Source organism: Thermothielavioides terrestris, chromosome 2, assembly GCF_000226115.1.
Source record: "Thermothielavioides terrestris NRRL 8126 chromosome 2, complete sequence".
NCBI lineage: Eukaryota > Fungi > Ascomycota > Sordariomycetes > Sordariales > Chaetomiaceae > Thermothielavioides > Thermothielavioides terrestris.
Genome location: NC_016458.1, coordinates 3734370 through 3756405, shown reverse-complemented (window position 1 = coordinate 3756405; position 22036 = coordinate 3734370). Strand labels below are relative to the sequence as shown.

The window sequence follows — 22036 nt, the reverse complement described above, 5'->3', positions numbered from 1 at the left end:
ATTAGCCCAAACCCACCTCAGCCACGCCACTGTGTTCGCCCTCGCGGGCTCCAAACAAAACCCATGATATATATATATCCCAAAAACGCCATATGTAACTTTTCCGTCGTATGCGTGCCCCCCTCCCCCCTGCAGTCCCTATGCACTCCCGCCCCGCACTGATGGTTGCGGAACTCTCAGCCTGACCCTTCGGCTACCTTCCCCTCGGCCTTCAGCTCGAGCTTCTTCTCCGCCTCCTCAGCCCGCCGGGTCGCATCGGCAACCTCCTTCTGCAGCTGCTTGATGTACTCGATTGCCATCTCGACCGTGCTCGCCTTGCTGTTTGGCACGTGCCCGCTCTTGTCCTTCTTGCCGTCGCTGCCCTCGCCCTCGCTGTCTTTTGGCGGGCGGGGAAGCAGCGTGGCGATCTCCTGCAGGGCCGAGTTGATCCGGTTCCGGCGGCCTTGCTCGGCAATCTTGTGCGACGTGCGTTTCGACGTAAGGTTGGTCGAGAGCTCGCTCGGATACGAGACCCCGGGGACGGTATTGCCCTCGAGGATGCGCTGATAGTTTGACTTTGTGGCGAGAAGATGAGACGCTGCCTCCTCGATGTCGGGGCCGCCGGGCAGTAGGGGCTTGATGCTCGGCGATATCTTTGGCCTCAAAGCTGGCGAGACGGGGATCGAGCTGACGCTCCCTCGTTTCTTGCTCCCTCTCGGCAAGAGCTGGGGGGTTTTCCTCGAGCTGACTCCAGACCCAGCGAGCAACTGCGGACTTTGAGTTGCGGACGAGGTTGCAGGCGGCTTCACAAGGGACGGCGAAGGGAGTGGCGCAAGAGACGGGGTCTTGGAGGAACCGCCATCCTGCGAGGGTTGTGGCGGCGCTGCGGGGCCCTTTGTCGGAGCCGGATTCCTATTCAAGAAGTTTGCCGATTCTGGGAGCTCAAACGATTCGATGTGCTCTGTATCGACAACTTCCTGGCTGCCGGGCCTGGTGCCAGCAGTGCGGGAATTCGGCGAACTGAGTTTCATGAGGGACGCAGGGGTCGCAGGGGCGGCGGGGGACGCCAGCCCCGGCCGCGAAGGCTGGGGCACACTGGGAGCTACACTTGTTTGAGGGGCAATGTAAGGGGACGGCCTGGCAGACCGCGACTTGGGGATTGGGGGCGGAGGCATCTCGACAGGGGCGCTATCGTTTAGGGCCTCTGGGGATACCGAATCTTCAGAATCCGTCATCCCGGTCGTGGACGAGGATGAAGTCTGGAGCATCGGAGTGGGAAGCTGCTGGGAATCCTGCTGTTGTTCCGCGCTCTCAGCCAGCTCGCTCAGGACTTGGGCGTTCATGGTCGGGGTCGTTGCGGTCCTCCGCCGCAGCGGTTTTGAGATTGGTGACTGCTTCACGCCGCCGGCCTTGGCCCTTGCCTTGGACGCATTCTTTCGCATTTTCTTGGTTAGGTCACCAGGCGCGGGATTGGGCATAGCTGGAGCGGCCGAGGAGTCCAACTCCATATCCACGGGCGAGCTCGTGGTCACACTGCCGTGTAACTGGTCAAACATGGCAAGAGGGTCGGTCTGCGCATGCAGAGCCGGTGACGTTAACGGGCTGAAGTACGCGCCCGATACCGCGAACTGCGAGTCAACCGAGAAATGAGTATCAAGAGGGGTGACCGCCGGCGACACCAGCGGAGTGAACGACATCTGAGACAAGGTCAGCACAACCGCTACCCAATAAGAATTTTCGGCGATCTCAACGGACATCTGACTGGTCTTTTAGCCTCTGGTACCGATACTCGATGCTCTGCTGCGGTCGCTGCTCAGAGGCATTATTGGGCTGAGCGTAGAACTGATTGGACCCAGGCTGGATCTCCAGGCTTTGCGGGGTTGGCGGCACCATGCGGCTTTGCTGGCGGGTGAAGAAGGCGGCCTGCTGTTCCTCTATCTGCCGCTGCTGGTGCCGCAGCTTCTGCTGCTGGAGGAATTGGATCTGAGCGTCGATACTGTCCACGATGGCCTCGGTCGGAGTCGGGGGGGGCATCATGGTTGCCGGGACCGTCTGATAAGGCGCAGCACTGGTGATGGGCGCAGCACTGGTGATGGCCGGCATCTGGTGCGGCTGCATCGCGGGCACGCTTGGCGACAGCAGAATCGGCGCATCGGTGCCGCTCATGGGGATGTCCAGCTGTTCCCGCGGATGCGATTGCAGTAACTGGGAGCCTGCGGAGGACTGGAAATCCTGGAAGTTGTAGTTCATGCCATCGGTTAAGTTCCCCATGCTACCCATGTCCAGGAACTGCTGGAAGTCATCCTCGGCCGTGGGATGCACCGGATGGTCAGTGACGGTCCAGGTTGAAGAGTCCATGATGGCAAAGCGAATTTCCCGCACACGGCGGGCTGCAGGCGCAGTTGCAGAGAGGTGATCCGATGCACGGAAACTGCTGCGGAGAGCCGGAATCGCTGGGTCGCTCAGTCGTCCGGGTCGGGTGGTCGGAGCGCGGGCCCGGCTGTCTCGTCCGGAACCCGAAAAGACCCCGAGTGATGGCCGGGTTCGCGCAGCACCGAGCGGGCGGGAATCGCTGGATTCTGCGCCTTCACAAAACGAGAGAGCCGTCGGCGACCCTCGAGGCGTCGACAAGGCGGACTGCTTGGTCGTTGGCGGTGTTGAGCTGACTTTTGAGGGTCGCAACCATGAAAGTGGGCGGTGGTGGGGGGACTCGGATTGAAAAGGGAAGCACGGCCGGCCGGTGGGCTGTGGCCAGTGCGGCGTGGTGCCCCACGTCCATGGTCGCGCTAACTAGCGTAATTAACTTCGCTGCGTGGAGTGCCCCGCTCCTCCTTCAACCAAGCAGCAGCCATCCAGCGCGCTCGGCAGCGATGGTCCAGCCCTCGGGTATTTTACTTACACTAATTCGCTCGGGTCTGTAACGTGGAAGTCAATGGTTCCCGGTCACATCTTGGCTTGCCAAAAAAAAATTTCTGAAAGCTGGGTTCCGAGCACCGGCCGGGAAAAAGTTTGCTCTCTGGAGCATTCTCGGGGGAGCCGTCAACGACACTCGGTAACTCAGGTACCAGCAAACAGCCCGGCGCAAAGGCGGAGTCGGGAAGGTGCGACAGCAGACGACCCTTGCGCATCATACAAGCTGCTCCCGACTGCGTGTCGCCCCGGAAAGGACCCGGGGAATATCTGGGAAACAATGACGCTGTTCTCTCCTTGTTCTTCGGCGTGCCCATGAGCTATTGTTTGCACAACGTACTGAGTCCTGATACCACCATCGCCTTCCGAGTCCTGTTTGGGTCGATCCCCTCCAAAGTGGGAGGGGAGGCCGCATCTTTGGCCTCGCGCACACCCGCGAATAACCTGCAGGTGTTCGAAGCACAAGCCAAGGGGTCAATCATTCCAAAGCGCCGGGATAGGCCGGCCCCTCCATGGAAGTTGCTGAGAACAATCTGCAGGCATCCCTCTCCGACTCCCCGGCCGCAGGTGCGAGGGGGGAAGAAGAGAGTGAGCTAGTGGAAACGGCTCGGCCAGAATCGCAGCGTCCCTCTGGGCCAGTAAAGCGCAGCATTGGCGGTCTCGCTGAGTGAGAGGGTGGCGCCCCCGAGCGCCCCGTGGAAATGCTCGATATGCAAAGACGGAACAAGCCTCCATGCAGCCAGCGTCCCGGCGGCGCAGCGCAGCGTGCCCCGCTTGGATGGGGGTTACGAGTGGCTTGATGATTGACAGATCGAAACCTCGACACCCCATGTTGAGTGGGGGCCGGTTTCCTTCTCAGAAAGCCACGCTGCGCCCGCGGCTTTAAACGAACTCACAGCTGGCAAGCTCCCAATAACGACACACTGGTTTCACGTTGACCAGCGCCGGACGGAATATTCCATACCTACTAACATACACGAGGAGCATGACAGCTAACCAGGATCCAACAAGCATTCAGGTAGTTGATACTTAACGTTCTTGAGTAGGTACCCTGTCATCTTGCTTTTCCATCTCTTTAGTACAGCGAGTGTCGCGGGCGTCACGGGGATATGCTGTCTCGACATCGAAATCAGTCGCCAACATGCATGGCGCTCTTTGGGGTTGCCCAGCCAAGGCGCAGTCTCGTTTTGTTGACCGAAGGCCATGATGAATGGCCTGGGCCTATGCAGGTAGCGCAAGCCCAGAGTCCGAGTGGCGTCGATGCTTCGGTCGGCGCTTCTTGAAAAGCACGTCGCGTCGTTTTGCCGTGTGTGGCAGTTTAGGGAATTTGGAGTACGGATTAGTTAACCATTGTTGAATTGAGCCTGGCTTCCTGCCGTAAGATATGGCTCTTGTGCATGTGACGCTGTAGGGGTCTGTGTGTACTCCGTACGTACGGTGGACCGGTGGTTTTGTCCCGGTTGGCTGCCCAGCCACGCAGCAGTGTGTTTCGAACCAGAAACAAAGGAACCATCCAAGAAACGCAGCCCCGCCCGTTTTTCACTGGCTACCATGCAGGAGGGACGGCCAACCCACAGCATGAACAGACGTGGGCACAATGGCTCGGTGTCAACAGCTAGGGCAGGTAGGTACACTAGTCCGTATTCACCGCCTCCTTAAGAGGTGAGCAGCTAGGTAGCTAGAATACCTAACAGCACAATACATAGTTACAAGAGCTGGGCAGTCAAGTCTAGCATCCAAGCCCACACAAGAAAGACAGTTCATGGCCGGGCCTTGGTGTCCTTGACGCTCCGCTCAGCGGCTTGATTCCCTCTCCTCCAGCCCCCTCCCTCCTCCCCACCCCGGCTAAGGGACAGGCAATTACCGCGGTGTCGGAAAGAAAAGGAAATCCAAGACAGAAGTCGGCAGTGAAGCGGCACCTGGACCGCGTCGTACAAAGTATTCAGTGAGGCCAGCAACGGAAACGCGCGGATATCGAGGTCAACCAATTGACCAAAACATAAAAAACCAAGCTCTGTAATGACCAAGCCCGGGTCGCCAGTGCAGATGCCAATGGTAGGACGAAGGGAAGAAGCACGCGCCGGAATGTACAGGGATATGTACAAAGAGAGAAGAACGATGAATATGGACACGTCCAACAAAGACAAAGAAGAAAATGCTGGGAATTTTGACCGCACTCCGCCTCCCTCCCCTCCCCTGTGTCCAATGCTGAGGGTCTGATTCGGAAAGCGAGATATCAGAGCCCGTTGTGGAACCCCGAAAAGCACAGCCGAGGTCAACGATGCAAGAGTTTGCAGTAATGGGGTATGACGCCGGTCGACGCAGAATTCCAATTCCACAGTAATCGCCGCTGTCGTGAGTGGGACTCGAGATCAACGTCGGTCGGTCATGGCAAGGTCAAAAGTCGTCGGGATGTGACGTCGTCGAGCGTCGGGGCCCGCCCCCTCAGAGGGCGGGATAAAGACAAAAAATAGGGACTTCCAAAACCACGGTCCCCATTTCAGCCGGAATTCAGATTGAGCCAGCTCATGTCGTCGCGCACAGGCGCCTGTGGCTGCCGCGACGGCGTCCGAGTTGAGGCCTTCAAGCCCTGGGAGGCAGGGGCGAGCGGCGTCGAGTACAGGCCGGTAAAGGAGCTGTTGAGCAACCGGTCCGCGCCCCAGGGCTTGTTGGCGGCGGTCGGATCCCAAGCTTCTTGGACCGACTCCGGGATGCCGCTCGAATATGCCGATGCGGATCCCTCGCTCACCGCGCTGGCCGGGCGCTGCGTTTCGATCCGGCCGCTCAACCCTTCCTTCAGTTTGTCATTGTACACCGAGATGGTAGGGCTGTGTGCGTTGACGCGACTGAAGGACATGCGGGGCTCGGCAGCGGCGGCGGGAAACAGAGGCGGCACCGTCGCGCTATCCTGGGTCATGCGTTGCGGGTCGCTGTAGTAAGAGCTCCCCTCCGAACGCAGCGTGGTCCGTTTCGAGTTGTTCGCCGCGCTGTTGCTGTTACTGTCACCCTGACCGCTCCCAAAGCCCATGAGGTTCATCGTCGAACCGCCAGACCAGTACCTGTTCCACCCGGAGCTGCGTCGCATACTCCCCTGTCGATCCGCCCCAGTCGTCGGGTTCCGCGGCTTCGGCTCTGCAGTGCTAGCTGCTGCGAACGCCACGTCCTTCTGGTCCCGACTCAGCGGCTGGCTCTGCGGCGCCTGAGCCACCTGCGGGATCGGCTTGCTGATGGTGCTCTTGAACGCCCTGAAGGTGCTGTCGGACGAGTCGCGCCTGGAATCGTTGCTCGACTTGCGGCCAAAACCGGACGGCTTCGGCTTCGGTTGACCCGCGCGGCCCATCAGGATCCCCATCGATGAGAAAGAACTTTGCGAGCCCTGAGGCTGATGTCCACGGAAGACACCGGGCGAACCCCGGCCAGCGGGCAGGCTGTCTTTGGCAAACCTAAAGCCATCCTTCTCGTTCGGTGACAACCCGCTGGCCCTTCGCAGACGGCCCGCCTCCGTGTGAGCCTGCCGCCTCCTTCGCCTCCTGATACACAAATACAGGAGGATCAGAGCGACCGCCAGCCCAAAGAAACCGCCCAGGACGGCGCCGAGGATAGTGTTGAGTGGTGGCCCAGAGCTGTCCGACACGGAGGGCATGGACGTTTGTGTTGGAGTTTGCGTCGCCGCCGCCGGGCCCGTTACGCTCGCGGGAACGGACGTGGAGGTAGCAGCCCTTGATGCCGGGGTGTGTGTTGACGTCGAGGTCGACGTCGACGACGCTGTTGAGGTTGAGCTTGCTGCGGTCGAGGAGGATGTCGAGGTGCTATCGGAGGAGAGCAGTCGGAATTGTGCCAGCTTTGCGCTCGCATCCTCCCAGCTGTTCTGCCTGGCATCGAACATGCAAAGCACATCCTCATCATTCCCGCCCGATATCACAACTGTGTCGTCCGGTCCCTGAGCGAGACTGAAGCCGCTCCTGGTGGTTTTCGGTGCCAGAGTCGAATTGTACGCGGGCCAAGTGTTCAATGTCAAGGGCCCTGTACTCCTCCTCGCCCTGTTGGTCAACTCGTCCACCCCCGACGACCGCCTTCGCAATGGCGCGGAATTAGGAACTGGTACGCCCGGCGCGCTATATAAAACTGTCCGTTGGACGACGTTTGGCGACTCGCTCATGTCGAACGTGATGAGGTTCTTTGACCCGTCGTCGCCCGTCACTAACGCGGCCTGGATCGACGACGTGTCCTTGGCCAGCGGCTTTGCTAGGGACGCTCCGGAGTCTACCCAACTTCGCTCGCGGCTGAAGAGCATGACCTTCGTGTTGTAGGTGCTCCCGCCGACCATCACAGCCTCGCTAGCAGACCAGGGTAGAAGAATTGGTCTAGTCGAGGGCGGCGCAACCGAGTCGTAGGCAACAACTGGATAGGGCGCCGACGCGCCAATGGTAAAAGTTTGCGTCGACGGGCTGTTTGTTCCATCCTGAACGCCGGCGAAAACGAGGATGGAGTCGGTGCTGTTGAGGTAGACTGCGCTGTGTCCCACCCGCTGGTCCGTTACCGCCATGGACAGCTTGATGGACTCCCATTTTCCCGTCGCATACGTGTATTTCTGCAATCCCTGGTACCCGGCCGTGCCTCCGACTCCCCCGACAACGAAGAAGGCCGATGTGGACGGGGTGCCTGTTGTTGAGCCCACACAAACACCGCCGGTCACCTTCTCGCCCTGTGTCAGCTCCTCCCATTCCGCCCCCGGCGCTAAGCGCAATGCCTGGAAAGCATCGGCGGAATACGTGTACAGTGTGTTGTTGAAGATGACAGAGCACGCGTTATTCAACGCGACTTTTGGTTGTGGAAGCGACATCGTGTCTGGATTCCCGCGCCGACGAAGAATAGAAAGGACCGGCCCAATTGTTGCCTCCTGCGAAGAGAGCCTGAAGCTCGGTAATACCTTGGACTCGGCTCACAACGACATGTCGACGATAAGGGTCCGAGTACTTAGAATCCGGCTCGTTTCGTTTTTCCCGTCAACGAAGGTTCGCGGAGACGGCGCTGCAGAAGCCCGGCGGTGGCTTCGGCAGGTCCACCCAGGGGAATGGAAGGGGAAAACAGCCAAATTGTCGATCTGGAACTGTGAGGACCGGCCCCTGTTGGTGGGAGAAGAACGGTGATCGACGGAACAAAACTCGAGGCTGTTTCCTGGGAGGCAAACGGAGCCGTGGATGCCTGCGGTTGATCGCGGCGATGAGGAAACAACGCTCGGGTGTCCTGAAGGACTTCACGTCGCAGGATGGAGGAGGGGGCTGCGTGGACTCGGGCCCTCTGCCGGAGTGTTGGATGGAAACGCACGCGCACAATCCTCCTGAGAACCCCTGGCACCGACGGTCGGTTCTCGTGGCTAACGTTAACGAGTAACTATAGCGAGACCGTTAACGTTATCAAGTCCGGGGCCGTGTGGAGACAGTTGCTGGCTCCCAGCTCACGGTACTCAGTACTTATCCCGTAGTCGTGCCAACAGACCGCAAAACCGCGCTGGACGAATTTCGACGACACTTGAGAGCGGAATCTCCCAACTTCGAGGACGAGAGTTGAGCGACGGGAGCACGGTGGGCCGGAAACCACACCACATCAAAGGGGAGGGGAGGACAGCCGGCAGCATCAAGCGGCCAGCGTCAGCGGTCCACGAGGAGGGCGGGAAATGAGCGACACGGGGCCGGGGCGCGGAGGGTGGCCTGGCAGGGGTCAAGGAACCCGGGGGCCTGGTCGAATCAGGAACACCAAACGGGCCGAGCAGGGAGGTTCCTGGGCGCTCATTTGCAGCCTATCATGCGGACCGGGTACCTTGCGCCCCCGCTAGCGGCGGTAGTGTAGCAGTCAGTTGCTAACATCACGCCAATTGCGAACGACCCTGCCTTTGCCTCTGAGCAGAGAGAACACAACAGAGACACAATCAGAGGTTGAGCACCCAGCAGCATCGGGCAGACCAACCTTTCCCTTTCCAAGCCTTGGTTAATGGGGCCTAGGAAACACGAGACTCTTTGCTACACTAGTGTAGTGTTACAAAGTCAGGTAACGTTACTGGACTGGCGACCGCTGGCAGGCGGGCACAGCGGGCACATCGTGAAACCAAGGGCACCGTCACAGTGTACTACCAAGTGTACTCCGTAGTGTAGCGTCCATACCACTGAGCCCAGTACGGAAAAATATTCCGTGTTCTCTCGTTTGCCTCTCTTATCAGATGGCCGCGAAACGCCAATCAACGGCCCAGCGGTCGATGACGCTCAGCAGACCGGTTTGCAGTTCCAGTTCCAATAGTGTCGAAGAACTTCGGTGTTCAACGCGAGAAGCCAGCTCGTGGCGCGAAGGGCTGGCGTGTCGCTCTGATGAGCAGCCCATCACGTCTCGAGAGCGACCGTGACATCGGGCAGGCAGTGGCAGGATGGAAGTTAGGGTACCTCTCGTCCCAGCGAATCGGCACCCTGGTCCTCACTTCTTCTGAAACGCTATAACCCTGGTCATGGCGAGGAGACTTAACCGGGAAAGGAAGCCGCGCCCGCCTCCGCCCGACCCTTTTAAAAACACTACACAGATTTTTTAGAACCACTACACAGCCGGGGTAGTCCGTGCGCCCCCCCCAAAAAACTTGCAATAAGCAGTCACCCCACGCCCCGGCTGACATGTCACCACAGGAATCGCAGGAGAAAAAGCTTGAGAGATCCCAATGGTCAATCGCCACGTCACTTGAAAGAGAGGACTTTTACAAAGGCGAAAAGAGAGGACTTTTGCAAAAGCGAGTGCAATGGAAGTTCCATCCTACCGAGGTACCAACGAGAAGTTTCTTATCGATAAGAAAAGCCACGTGACTAGCTAAGTGCAAAATGGAGACATTGTCTCTCGCGTTGGCGCTCAATGTAGAAGGCGGTCAAGGTAGGCAATATAACTTGCTCTGCAGTAAAACTTGGCGTGGAATGTTTTGGAGGGGGGGGCGCACAGACCACCCCCGGCTGTGTAGTGCTTCTAAAAAATCTGTGTAGTGTTTTTAAAGGGGTCGGCCTCCGCCGCTCCAGCGCGAAGAGATTGCTCCACCGTCGGCGCAAGGGCGAAACGGGAAACTTTTCGAGAAATTCACCGGCATAGCGGAGGGCTCGCTTGGGAAATTGCGCTGACAGTGTCCTGTGTAGCATGTTTTGTTCCACGGGCGAGCAATGATGTCAGAGTCAAACACCAACCACCGACTCTGCACTCTGTGTAATGGACATGCCGGAAGCTGCGGCCAGGCCGGGTTTGACGCGTGGAAGCTGCGACATGCGGACACGACAATGAAGGGAGGAAAAGCAGGTGCAAGAAGGCCCCGCACAACCTTAACATCGCCACAATAACTAGGTACCTTGGTTGCGGCCCAGCATGGGGAACCGCCCGGCGGCACGACGGTGACCCCTTCAAGACAGGCAGGTCTTGCACAGGGTCCGGCGGCACTGTCTGCCATCCCCTCGCCCCTCGAGTCTTTAGTGGATAGTGTACGACTTCGGATGGTTGCAGCAAGTGATGACGCCTCTCGCACCGGCGGCTCAGGCGGCGTCGATTTGAGGCGTACACGAGTTTTTGGTCCCATCGCTCGCGCAACCTGATCGGACGCAGTTACTCGCAACTACGATGCAGATATTGCACTTGGCAGAACACCCAACCCACTCCTGTGGCATGCAAACCGTGCTGATCAACTTCGCTTCCGTTACGTCACTGGGTGCTCGGTCTATCACAGCGACACCGTTTCTCACCTTGTACATATCTTTCCTCTCTCACGCATGCCGCCGTGTCGACCTCCACAGCAGCTTGTCACCAGACAGCAGTGCGTGAGCGTTCTTTAAACACGCAACCTCACTTGGTGATACCTGGGCAGGCAGGTTAAAGCCCCTTGGGGGTGCCTTAGTCGAGATGTGGCAAGTTTGATGCTCGAGGCAAGATACGCCCGTCTGCCTTCAGGGGCTGACGCTCACTCTTCCCTGTGACCAAACTTGACTTTCACGGCTACCTTACTTAGAGTACATTACTTAGCGCCCAAGCCTACACAGTACATCACCACCCAGCTGAGGGCATCAGGTAATGTTCTCGCTCACCATGTGCCAGTCTTGGCCAATGGCTTCCACTTTTCCAAGCTGCGAGCGGGCAAGACCACATACAACCCACAACTCGAAGCGCAATGACGATGGCGGAGATCGAGAGGTTTGGGTCCCCGTCCGAAGCGCACTTGCTTGACCAACCTCACAGCAGTACTCCCGACTTGTCCTCAGACCAGTGCTTGTTGCCTACGACAGTACGTAGACCGACTCATGTGTACGCAGCGTCCGTACAGAGAACCCACGGGAATAAAGAAAAACAGACCCTTCCTAGAGGTTACTATGTAGTTAGTTACCAGGATGAGCATGCGATCCATGCCAGTCCTGGTCCAGCAAAGCAAACAACCCCCCGCGAGAACCAAGAAAATCGTGTTTGTTCTGAAACGGGCAAGGGGCCATGACAGGGAGACGAGAATGAATCATCGTGGAACAGCGGCTGTGTGCCGACCCTCGGACATTCAAGGTCGGACGCGTTTGCTCATGGCTTTGTTGGACAGAGGCTCATCCTCCTTGAGAGAGGGTGTTGAGTACCCCGTTGCACATATAGTGTACATGAAACTCGGAAGCCATTCAGAGTCAGTTACTCCTTAGTCTGGGTAGATACCCCCATCAAAATGCAAGACCCCTTGAAGGGCGGCTACCTCCTCCATCCTGCTGTCGCAGAGACAGGGAGCAAGGAACTGCCCGTCATTTCGAAGCTCCATCGATTCCCACATCCAAGGTGCACCTAAGTGTTCATGTACGAAGGCACGACATCAATTAGGCAGTAGACAGCGCCTGTGCTGAAGAGACAAGCCAACAGGTGTCTCCCTGGTCAGGGCTCAAAATGGTACAATTAAGGCTCCTCGGTGTTGTTTCGTGGCGTAAGGGCGCGCGTCATCAGTTCATGAGAAGTTCTTCTCTTTGCTTGCGTCGGGATATCCGTGAGGACAGACGCCCCCTTGGAAAATGAGATATTAGCCGCTTTCCCTGGAGCATTCGATGGAAAGCCTACAAATCATGAAGGTGGGGGATGTAAAGCAACATGGAGTTATTTGACGTCCTTCCTCCTCATCTGGGCCAAGTACACTGATTATCATAATCACTTTGCCCAGGAGGGACAGACACTGAGGTGGTCGCCCAGGGAGCATTGTATGGACTGAATGTATGGTGCTGAATTTGCGTCCCACGTTTTTTTTACCCGGGTATCATGCCTGAGAGCCTCCCCGTCCGTCTAAGAGCAACCTGCCAGTCTAGAAACAACGCGCGCTATGCCCAGCCAACGCCTTCATGGGAAATAGATCGAAACGGCAAACGCCCATTGCCCATGGCCGCCCCAGAGCAACACCCGACCGACGAGACACAGATCATAGATAAACGCAGATGAGCAGCCCTCCCCGAACAAATGAACCCGAGTGTCAAATGCTTTTCATATTTTCCATGCCCAGCCTTCCCAGAAAGTCAAAGGACAAGAAAAGAAAGAAACAGAAGCAAAGCAAACGCTACCATAAATCCCAACTTCGCATTCCATTCCCATCCCGATCTCTTAGAGTACGTCTCTAAAGCTTCGTCAGCAGATGCCAGGAGCGCGAAAGATGAGCAGGGACACTCACTCCATCTCCCAGCACTCTGCAAACTACGCAGAAGAGGCAAAAGCTTCTGGCGGGAGCTGCGCCTTTTTCTCATGGAAGGACGCGAGGGCTAGGTTGAAGTCCCAGTTGGCGGCACCCGAGAGACAAAGCCGAGAGTACTCGGCTGTCATGCCCGTCTTTCCCGCCAGCTCCTGGACCATGGCGAGCTGGGTCATCTCGTCCGGGGCAGCTGGCGGCACGGCGGCGATGGGGGCGGCGGGGGGCGCTGGGGCGGCGGCGGGAGCCGGCGCTTGAGGGGTCCAGTCCCGCAGCGTCAGCTGGTCGCTGACGACCCGGTAGGGGTGCGGAGCGCCGGGCTTGCTCGGACCGAGGACAAAGGTCCGGGAAAAAGTGCGGATGCCAGCGAGCTGCTGGCGCACATCGACTTCCTCAGACTGGCTGACGATGTTGATCATGAGGCCAATAGCTGAGCCCTGTCCGGAAGGGTCGGCCAGTCCCGGGAAGGTGTGGCAGTCGATTTTCCATTGGTCAAGCTGGTCCAGGCTCGCATGGCGCGTCGCGGGCAGCAAAGTCCATAGCTCCGAGATAAGGGGTCCCCCCATAAACAACCTCTGCTGCGTCCCGGGATTTCTGACACCCAGCTCCCCGATGTTACGGGAATACTTGATGTACGACTGCGAGATAGGGTCGCGGTTGTGATCGGCGTCGACGCTAACGGAGAACCACGAGTCCGCATCGTAAAACTGCGCGGCGAGAGCAGCCCGGTCGTGGTCGAAGAGAGAGAAGAAGCCGCGCAGGAAGGTGCTCGCGATGTTGTTCTCGCCGTCCCGGAGGTTGGAAGGCAACCGGGGAAGCGGCGTGGGGAACCAAGCTGCCAGGGCGTCTGCCGCTTCTTTGGGCGTCCTGACCCGCTCGCCGTTCAAGATCTGCAGCGAGGGAAACCAATCGACGATCTGAGATAGGGAATTCGATTGAGCGACAACCGGATTTCCAACAAGGTGGAGCTCCTCCAAGCGGCGAAATTCGTGCCGCCATTTGGAGAGCTTCGAGAGATTTTCGAGTTGGTTACCGCTCAGGTCTAGACGGCGAAGACGAGGCAAGGTGTGGGCGAGTGTGAAGACCTCGGCAACGTCTTGGATGGCGTTGTTGGCTAGAGAAACGGCCTGGATGGCTTGTTCTTTCGCGGCGGCATCGTCGTATTGGCTGCTTGTAAGATAGAGCAGTACCTTGAACGACTTCTCGGCCAGAGACCTAGACGCAAAACTGCCCAAGCTGATGAGGGTCGGATCCGAACCCAGGGCAGACAGATCGAGCAACTTTTGTTCGGCATTATACCGCGAGGCCAAGATTCCCAGCAGCTTCTGTTCGGTGTCCGCGGTGGCCGGGTTTTTGGCGGACGGCCTGTCATGTCCCGGCACCGGGTCGCTGGTCTCTTCGATCGCTAGTGCGGCCCCGGCCCATGTGTATCCGTTGAGGCGCAACAGGTGCGGGGCGTCGTCCTTGGAAACCTTGACGAAGACGTAGTCACCTTGGATGACTCCCTGGGCTGCATCAGCATGCATCGGCGGCCGAAGACAACGAGGAGGGACTGTGGCGATGACGTACTCTGCCGAGGGTGATGGGCCGCTCCTTGGAGGATTTGCGTTCGAGGAATTCGAGGAGCGAGCGAAGGCCGCCGTCGGGGTTGCTCGCCGCCTTGCTGTTCTTGAGGCCGTGGATTTTGAGTGTTGTTTTGTTGAACTGTGCTTTCGAGGCGCGGCTAGAGGAGTCGGTGTCGGACACGTAGTTCCTGACGTTCTCTGCTAGGCGCGCCGTTGAACGAGCCGCTCTGCCGCCGCGAGCGCCGCGGCTACCGCGGGCCGAACGAGCCGGCGGACCGGTTGATTGAGTGGCTGGAATGGCGCTGCCCATCGAGATGTCCCCATCCTGATCAGTCCTTGGCGTAGCACGGTGCTTGCCAACACCAGCACCATGTGTGGTCCGCGGGCCAGGCCTGGCTCCGCGGGCGCCCCTAGGACCCGTGGGAGGCGCCATCGTCTTGGTCACCTGTAATCCGCAGAGAGAGAGGAGTTGGGTGCAGCTACCTCGACTGGGAGCTTGTGCATGCGAGGAAGCAGCGCGTGGCGGGTGTGCTGAATTTGTGCGAGATCAGCAGAAAGATCGCGGGGTGGAGTGTGATAATTTATGTGGTGGTTTGGAAGCAATGGCTGGAATGCAAGAACGCGTTTGCTGCTGTGTACGGAATAATTACCGTACCTAACGTGAAAGGAAGGAAGTGGGGGGGGGTGGATCGAGATCTCAGCCCCACTGCTCCTCATCTTTCATGTGAGTGACGCTGTAGCAAAGTTCACTTACGACACGGTACGGAATACTGAAACCTACCTCACCAGACATCCTTTTCCAAGCAGTGAGCGTCAAAAAGGAGCTGCACGGAAACGCCGAGACATTGCTAACGGTCATGCAGGAATGCCTTCCCGAAAGACATTAGAGAACTCAGTGTTTTTAAACTCGATCAAGAGCCGAGCAAGCACTACCAAACCAAACTGTAAGAAGCCGGTTGAAATCCACCAGAATGCGACAGTTAGGCAACTACCCGCGCTAACGCACCCTCTGCTTGTTTGTTTGCCCTCGGGTAACCGTCACAAATGCGGCGAGCCATTGAAGCTTCCCGTCGTTGTAATACCGAGTTCCCTACCTTGGGTGTCATCCGTACACGTACCCTGATGCGTGTGAAGCGGCTGCCTCCGATGTCCCATCATCATCCACACTGCTGGCGTCGCTGGAGGGAGCTTTCATGTGATTGGAAGTGTGATATTTGATCGTCTCTATGTCTCTTCTGTCGGGACGATGGCCTGCACCAACCCGGAACGGTCGGATCTGGCTCAGATCCTCGTTCTGACTGTTTGGAGGTACAATTCCGTTTTGATCAGCCCTTCACAAGGGAAGCACTGACTACACAGTACCCCAGAACGGGCGACTTTGGCGGTGGTACGGAATACGGACCTGTAGTTCCGCGCGAAACACTGTGCAAAAAGAGCGAGACAGTACCATGGAGTGTCATTGTCAAGGAGTCAAGGAGACAATTAGGTGGCATCTAGGTATTGAGCAAGTGAAACAGTTGTTGGGCTCCTACCAACTAGAGGGAATATTCCGTACAGGCACCTACAGGAATGGTACTGTGCGGATAATGTTAGAGAAGAAAGGGAACCACAGCATATTCCGTACACTCCTTTCTTAGTGTATGCGGTCACATGACCTGGCGACTCGACGCGTCTCTCAATGATGCAAGTATTCCGTAACGCGTCTAGCTTCCCTACCAGGACCATCCGAACAAGCGGGTGTGCCGGGCATCTGCACCCGGTGTGAAACACATACATATATGAGCCTGCAGAGCCTACCCCTAAATCAGCCCACCATAACTGGTGCTTGCAGAGTGCTTGAAGAAAGAAAGAGAAGAGGACGTTGAGCCTGGGGGGGTGCATGTCGTTGTGAGCCACTGCCGACTGCCGATTGCCCGACTGCAGACTGCAGGCTGCAGGCTGGGAACACTTCCGGCACTTCCGGCAGCGACAATGGACGACGACGACGAGTTCGACGATGTTTCTGCTGAAGACCTGCTTCTCGCCCTCACCCAGGCGACAGATGCCGCACCGACCTCGTTCGGCCATGGGGCCAGCCTTCCCCCAGCTGCCGTGCCCCCGCTTCAACCCAGCACCGTCCCAAGTGCACGACCGCTCAGCGGAACCCGGACCGCAGGAAGGAATGCCTCCTCGGAACCGCCCTTCGAAGACCTGCCGTCCGACGCGTTTGACAGCTCTCCCGACAGGTCCGTCCGCCCACCACGCTCACACCCACGGCGACCGGCCGCCCCGCCCCAGAGTTTCCGCCAGACGACTCTGTGGGGCGGTACAGTACGAGAGCACCCTGAGGCGGCATCACAAACCGCTCCCAGGCGCCCGTTTCGCGTCGACCTTCCCCCTGAGCCTCCCACGCACCACGAGCTCGACCAGCGTGAGCTGTCGACCTGGGTCTATCCTCTGAATCTCGGGCCCATTCGGGACTACCAGTTTAGCATCGTCAAGAATGCCCTCTTCAACAACACCCTGGTCGCCCTGCCCACCGGCCTGGGCAAGACCTTCATCGCCGCCACCGTCATGCTCAACTATTACCGCTGGACTAAGCGCGCCAAGATCGTCTTCGTGGCCCCCACCAAGCCCCTGGCTTCCCAGCAAGTCCAAGCCTGTCTCAACGTCGCCGGCATCCCGCGCTCCCAGGCAACGCTGCTCACGGGAGAGACGCCTCCGGGCTTGCGGGAAGAAGAGTGGGGCACGAAGCGGTTGTTCTTCATGACCCCGCAGACCCTGATGAACGACCTTTCCAAGGGCTACGCCGATCCGAAGTCCATCGTGCTCCTGGTTATCGACGAGGCCCACCGCGCAACGGGGGACTACGCCTACGTCAAGGTCGTCGAGTTCATCCGCCGCTTCTCAAAGAGCTTCCGGGTCCTTGCGCTCACGGCCACTCCGGGGTCAACGGTCGAGGGCGTGCAGGATATCATCGACAACCTCGGCATCTCTCACGTCGAGATCAGGACAGAGGAGTCCATCGACATCCGCCAGTATGTCCATTCGCGGAACATAGACACGGTGACTTTCGACCCCTCCGACGAAATGGACGAGATTCGGAACCTGTTCTCGAAGGCGCTGAAGCCCCTGGTGGACAAGCTGAGCTCTCAAAACATCTACTACGGCAAAGATCCCATGAGTTTGACAACATACGGCCTGCTCAAGTCAAGGCAGGATTGGCTAGCCGGGCCTGGCAGGCACGTGAACCAGGGGACGAAGTTCATGATGATGGCCGTGTTTAGCATCCTGCAGAGCCTGGCCCACTCCATAAAGCTGCTTAACTTCCACGGCATCAGGCCGTTCTACAACAGTCTCGCCGAATTCCGGGCTACCGAGGAAGGTAAACCAGGCCAGGGGTCGAAACTCAAGCGGCAGCTTCTTGCCGACGAAAATTTTCAGAAGATGATGTCCCTGATCGAACGCTGGATGAAGGTGCAGGGGTTCAACGGGCACCCCAAGTTGACATATCTCTGCGAGACGCTCGTCAACCACTTCGCCGACGCGGGCGACGGCTCTAACACGAGGGCGATCGTCTTTAGCGAGTACCGCGACAGCGCCGAGGAAATCGTCCGCCTCCTGAACACCCAGCCGCTCATCAGCGCGACCGTGTTCGTTGGGCAGGCCGACTCGAAGAGAAGCGGAGGCATGAAGCAAAAGCAGCAGATCGAAACTATTGAGAAGTTCAAGAGCGGCGCCTTCAACGTCCTCGTCGCTACCTCTATCGGCGAGGAGGGCCTCGACATCGGCCAGGTCGACCTAATTGTATGTTATGACGCCTCGGCCTCGCCGATACGCATGCTGCAGCGGATGGGCCGAACGGGCAGAAAGCGGGCCGGAAATATTGTGCTGCTCCTCATGAAAGGCAAGGAGGAGGAGAAGTTCATGGACGCGAAGGACAATTATCAAAAGATGCAGCAGCTCATCTGCGATGGCGACAGCTTTTCCTTCCGCCATGACCTCTCAACGAGAATTATCCCACGCGACATCAGGCCCGAGGTCGACAAGCGCCATGTCGACATTCCCATCGAGAACTCCCAGGACCCGTCTCTGCCGGAGCCCAAGAAGACGCCGGCTGGGCTGAGGAAGAAGCCGGCCAAGAAGAAGTTCAATATGCCCGACGGCGTGGAAACGGGCTTCGTGACGGCCTCGTCCTTCGGGCGGCCGGCTGGACAGGCTGCCCACACCTATCGCCAGCCGGCGGAGACCGACTTCCTGGCCGAGGTGCCCGAGCTGGGGACGGTCGTGCTGAGCAAGTCGCAAACAGACCGCTTCGAGCGGTTATACAAAAGCCTCCCGAAGTCTGCCTTCAGCCAAGTGCAAGAGCTCGGCTTTGATGACCTCAATTTCGGCGCACATGCGGCTGCGCAGAGGGTTCTTCGCCGCACTGTCAACTTGCGTCATGGAGAGTACACCAAGAGATGTGTGAGACTGTTCAAGGCTCTGGGAAAATACCAAGATGCCCTGGAACCATACACCCCTCCGTATCGTGCGGAAGACAAATCATCATGGGAGCAACTCCCGGTCCCGCCGTTTGCAGACGAAGTGGTTGGGGGAACAGTGCAGGAGCGGCAAGGGCGAGGGAGGTCCCCGACAGCCGAAAGAACTGGACGTAGCAAAACCAACAAAAAACGCAAGGTGGCACCGGATGTCTTCAGCGACTGCGAGGTGGCAGAGGACGATGAAGAACAAGAGGCGGATGATTCAACAGGTGCGGAGACGGTGCCACGAGCAAATCGCGGTGGCGGCCGCGGTCGGCCACGCACAAGAAGGGGCCAAGCAGGACTTAGGCAGGTCGGCGATCATATACAGGACTTTGGTGATGACTGTACCCGGACGAGCGACCTGGAAGAAACCGATGGCTCCGACAGCGGGGCTGACCTCGCAGACTTCATCGTCGAAGACGACGTCTTCACGTCCAGCAACCGGCAAAGATCGAGCGGCCCTAGCACTCCGCGCTCGTCTGCTCTCACCCCGAGGCACCAGCGCAAAGGACGGGCCGCCGCGGAGGAAGAACCGTTCTATCAGCCGATGGAGTTTGGCCCAACACAGGATACAGACGATGATATGCCCGATCTGACCGAGCTGGCTGCTCAAGGCACGTCGGCGAAGAAGAAGGCCACGGTGCCTCCTAGGTCGCGAACCACATACTTTCAGGACGACGACACGGATAATGAGTTGCCGAGACCGTCGCCGCGCAAGCCGCTGGCGAAGAGGAGGCGGCTTGTGCTCGAAGATAGCGATGACGATGAATGATGCCTTTTTTGCTTGTGGGTGCGTCTTGCTGGCTACCTCATCTGGATGCTGCACCGGGCAACAAATGATAGATACCCAAACAAATGTCTCGTGATCGGTACGCGGCTCGGTATCCTTGTATACGGATTACAACTGCGTGGATATTGCTCGGGTTTGCTTCTAAAAAAATTTGAATTGCGGTCGCAAGTTTGGAGGCGAGCCGGATGCCAGTCCAGCCTTGTTTCCCCCTATCTAATGCTCTTATTCCCGAACTCAAGCACCGTCTTTGCTGTGCTACCTAGTCATTTGACGTCCTCTGGTAGTGTCAGGGATTGTTGCCCACCCACCGGGTCCCAGCCTTTATAACCCAACCCATCCATGCATCCATCCGTCGCTCGTTGCTCCTCGGTCCAACCTACAATAGGACAGTATACAAACAACCTTCGTCGAGTCTCCGGCTTCACTTCTCCCCTTCCCCCCTCCTCCCGAGTTACCCCCTCATCTCCCTCACCAGTCAGCCTCACCTCCCCCCTTACGTTCTCCTGCGCTTCACTCCCTTCCCCTTCCAATCACACATCCCTCTCCCTCATTCCTCCCCGCCCTCCGCGGCTCCGCCAACCCCTCCGCCTCCCCCTCCTCCTCTCCCTCCTCCTCCTCCTCCCCTAGAAACCCATACCCCCATTTCCCCCGTTCCCCCCCCTCCGCCTCCCAGCGCCACTCCCACCGCTCAAACAGCCCCAGCCCGGACCGCAGCCACATCTCCACGCACCGCCGCGCGAACGACCGCGCCGGCAGCTCGGCCTCGACCCCGCGCCAGTCGAGCCGGGCGAGCTGCGCCGCCAGGCGCGGGTGCCGCGCTGGCAGGCCGCGGCGGAGGGACGGCTGGTGGAGTAGGAGGTGGACCAGGATTTGTGCCGGTGAGGGCGAGGTTGGGGGCGAGGTTGCTGGAGGAGAGAGGGGACAGATACGGGGACGGGAGTTGGGGGGGACCGAGGGGGGAGAGGGAGTGGTGGTGGTGGTGATGGTGGTGGTGGGGATGGGGAGGTTGAGGATATCGGTGAGGGTGGATAGGAGGTGAGTTGCCATGGGGCTGGTGTAGTGGATTGGAGACAGTGGAGGGATTTTGAACTTGTTTTGGGTTCTCTGAGGTGGGAAGGATGGAAATAGGGTAGGAGGGGGTAGGCAAGCTGTGGTGCCTGAAGGTTTGTGGCTGTGGCGGCGGGGAGGGATATCTACGAGGTTTGCGGTGGAGCGAATCGCGAGGGTAGCCTGTTCGAGACGGGGTGTTGTCGGTGACGACGCTGGTGAAGTCTCAGCGGAGTCTGCTGACCATTTTGTGTTGCTGACGCCGTCGGCGTGCTGCTCGTTCGCAGCCGGTCCCTCAGGACGGGAACACGGAGCGCCGTGTGGCTTCCATACGGAGGAACTGGTTAGGCTAGGTAGCGGACAGCTCCTTGGTCCGTCATGTACCGGTGCCAGCTGAGTACTCGAGGTTCCGATTCCGCTGATGCTAGGGTGACGGGAACGGTCGTCTACGGACACCTCATGAACACTCCTGGGGCGTGGGGTCGAGTGGATGCTGATGAAAGGCAGCTCGCGTTGCACCATCTCAGCGAAGGCAGGCTTGTCGTCCACAAGCGGTAGTGTCGGCGTTGTCGTGCCTTTCGCGCCTTGGTCTGCTGTGATTCCATGGCTTGGGCGTGCCCGCCCAGCCTGCTTCTCTGCTCGCCATGGCGGGCTGGACTTGCTGCACTTGGGGCGTACTACCTGGGTCTTCGAGTCTAGGGCCTTGCGTAGCGCGCTGGCTTTCACAGCCGGGAGCTTGTTGAGAACGGTGCTGTCGCCGTTGAGATAAGCCAGCGTTTCCTGGCGAAAGTGAGCTTCAGGGCACTCCAGCTGTCTTCGTCCGTTCGTGAACATTGCGGCGTCGGACCGGCGTACCTCTATGGGAGAAGCAGCGTTCTTGCCAGTCGCCCAGCGCTGCAAGAAGCTAGAGACTAGAACCATCATATCGTGTCGGCTCTTACCTTCTTCCAAACTGTACGATTGTTGGTGCGGGTAGAGACCCTCGTCAAGGAGGAGGCGAGTCCCAGACGACGCCCACAATGAGACGGGCCGGCCCAACGCTTCGCCAGACTTCGAGTCCGCCGAGACAAACTGCCACCAACTGGGTTGCAAGAAGGCGTTGGAATAGGTGCGACGGATCCAACTGCAGACAACATCCGTTTAATACAAGGCCTTGTGAAGCGCTGTCTCTTTGAAGGCGCGGCAGACAATGAGAGTTGGAATAGTTCAACAAAGACACAATGTCCCATATCGTCCTTAGTCTGACCACGAGTCACAGCAAATGTGCCCTGAGTCCGTCCTCGTTTCCCTTGCCGAGCTGTCAGGTTGGTTCCAGGAGTTCAGATCCAAGGAGAATCTGAGTTCTGCTTCTTGCTCTGCGTACGGCTTCGTGGGCTGCAGCAAGGCGAGCCTTCACCAAAACTACAGTTATTGCAAGTATTACCCCCTCTTGGACAAGGCATTCTGTGTGGTTGGCAGAGATCTTAGCCTCCGTGCCGGACAATGATTTCCATTCCAAAGCTGGCATCAATCACCCGACTCTGCGGCGTCTTTGTCCAAC

General features: G+C 58.4%; 6 protein-coding genes across 6 annotated transcripts; 1 reads left to right on the top strand and 5 right to left on the bottom strand.

Annotated features, from left to right (window-relative positions):
* Positions 1–169: 169 nt before the first annotated feature.
* On the bottom strand, positions 170–2451 carry THITE_2113352 (uncharacterized protein). The gene is made up of 2 exons (XM_003652129.1): positions 1735–2451; positions 170–1676 (listed from the first exon to the last, which is right to left on the bottom strand). Exons 1-2 carry the CDS (start codon positions 2335–2337, stop codon positions 177–179), a joined length of 2103 nt encoding a protein of 700 aa, XP_003652177.1. The 5' UTR covers positions 2338–2451; the 3' UTR covers positions 170–176.
* Positions 2452–5389: 2938 nt separating this feature from the next.
* On the bottom strand, positions 5390–7732 carry THITE_2047882 (uncharacterized protein; the record flags this gene model as incomplete). The annotated part of the gene is made up of 1 exon (XM_003652128.1): positions 5390–7732. The coding sequence occupies one exon, from the start codon at positions 7730–7732 to the stop codon at positions 5390–5392; it is 2343 nt and encodes a 780-aa protein (XP_003652176.1).
* Positions 7733–12128: 4396 nt separating this feature from the next.
* Positions 12129–14605, bottom strand: THITE_55782 (uncharacterized protein). Its single transcript, XM_003652127.1, has 2 exons — positions 14159–14605; positions 12129–14094 (listed from the first exon to the last, which is right to left on the bottom strand). Exons 1-2 carry the CDS (start codon positions 14585–14587, stop codon positions 12598–12600), a joined length of 1926 nt encoding a protein of 641 aa, XP_003652175.1. The 5' UTR covers positions 14588–14605; the 3' UTR covers positions 12129–12597.
* Positions 14606–16125: 1520 nt separating this feature from the next.
* On the top strand, positions 16126–19431 carry THITE_36500 (uncharacterized protein; the record flags this gene model as incomplete). Its single annotated transcript, XM_003652126.1, has 1 exon — positions 16126–19431. The coding sequence occupies one exon, from the start codon at positions 16126–16128 to the stop codon at positions 19429–19431; it is 3306 nt and encodes a 1101-aa protein (XP_003652174.1).
* A 528-nt stretch (positions 19432–19959) lies between these two features.
* THITE_2087309 (uncharacterized protein) lies at positions 19960–20496 on the bottom strand (the record flags this gene model as incomplete). The annotated part of the gene is made up of 1 exon (XM_003652125.1): positions 19960–20496. One exon carries the CDS (start codon positions 20494–20496, stop codon positions 19960–19962), a length of 537 nt encoding a protein of 178 aa, XP_003652173.1.
* A 295-nt stretch (positions 20497–20791) lies between these two features.
* On the bottom strand, positions 20792–21330 carry THITE_2127983 (uncharacterized protein; the record flags this gene model as incomplete). The annotated part of the gene is made up of 2 exons (XM_003652124.1): positions 20792–20836; positions 20881–21330. The coding sequence occupies 2 exons, from the start codon at positions 21328–21330 to the stop codon at positions 20792–20794; spliced, it is 495 nt and encodes a 164-aa protein (XP_003652172.1).
* Positions 21331–22036: the final 706 nt, after the last annotated feature.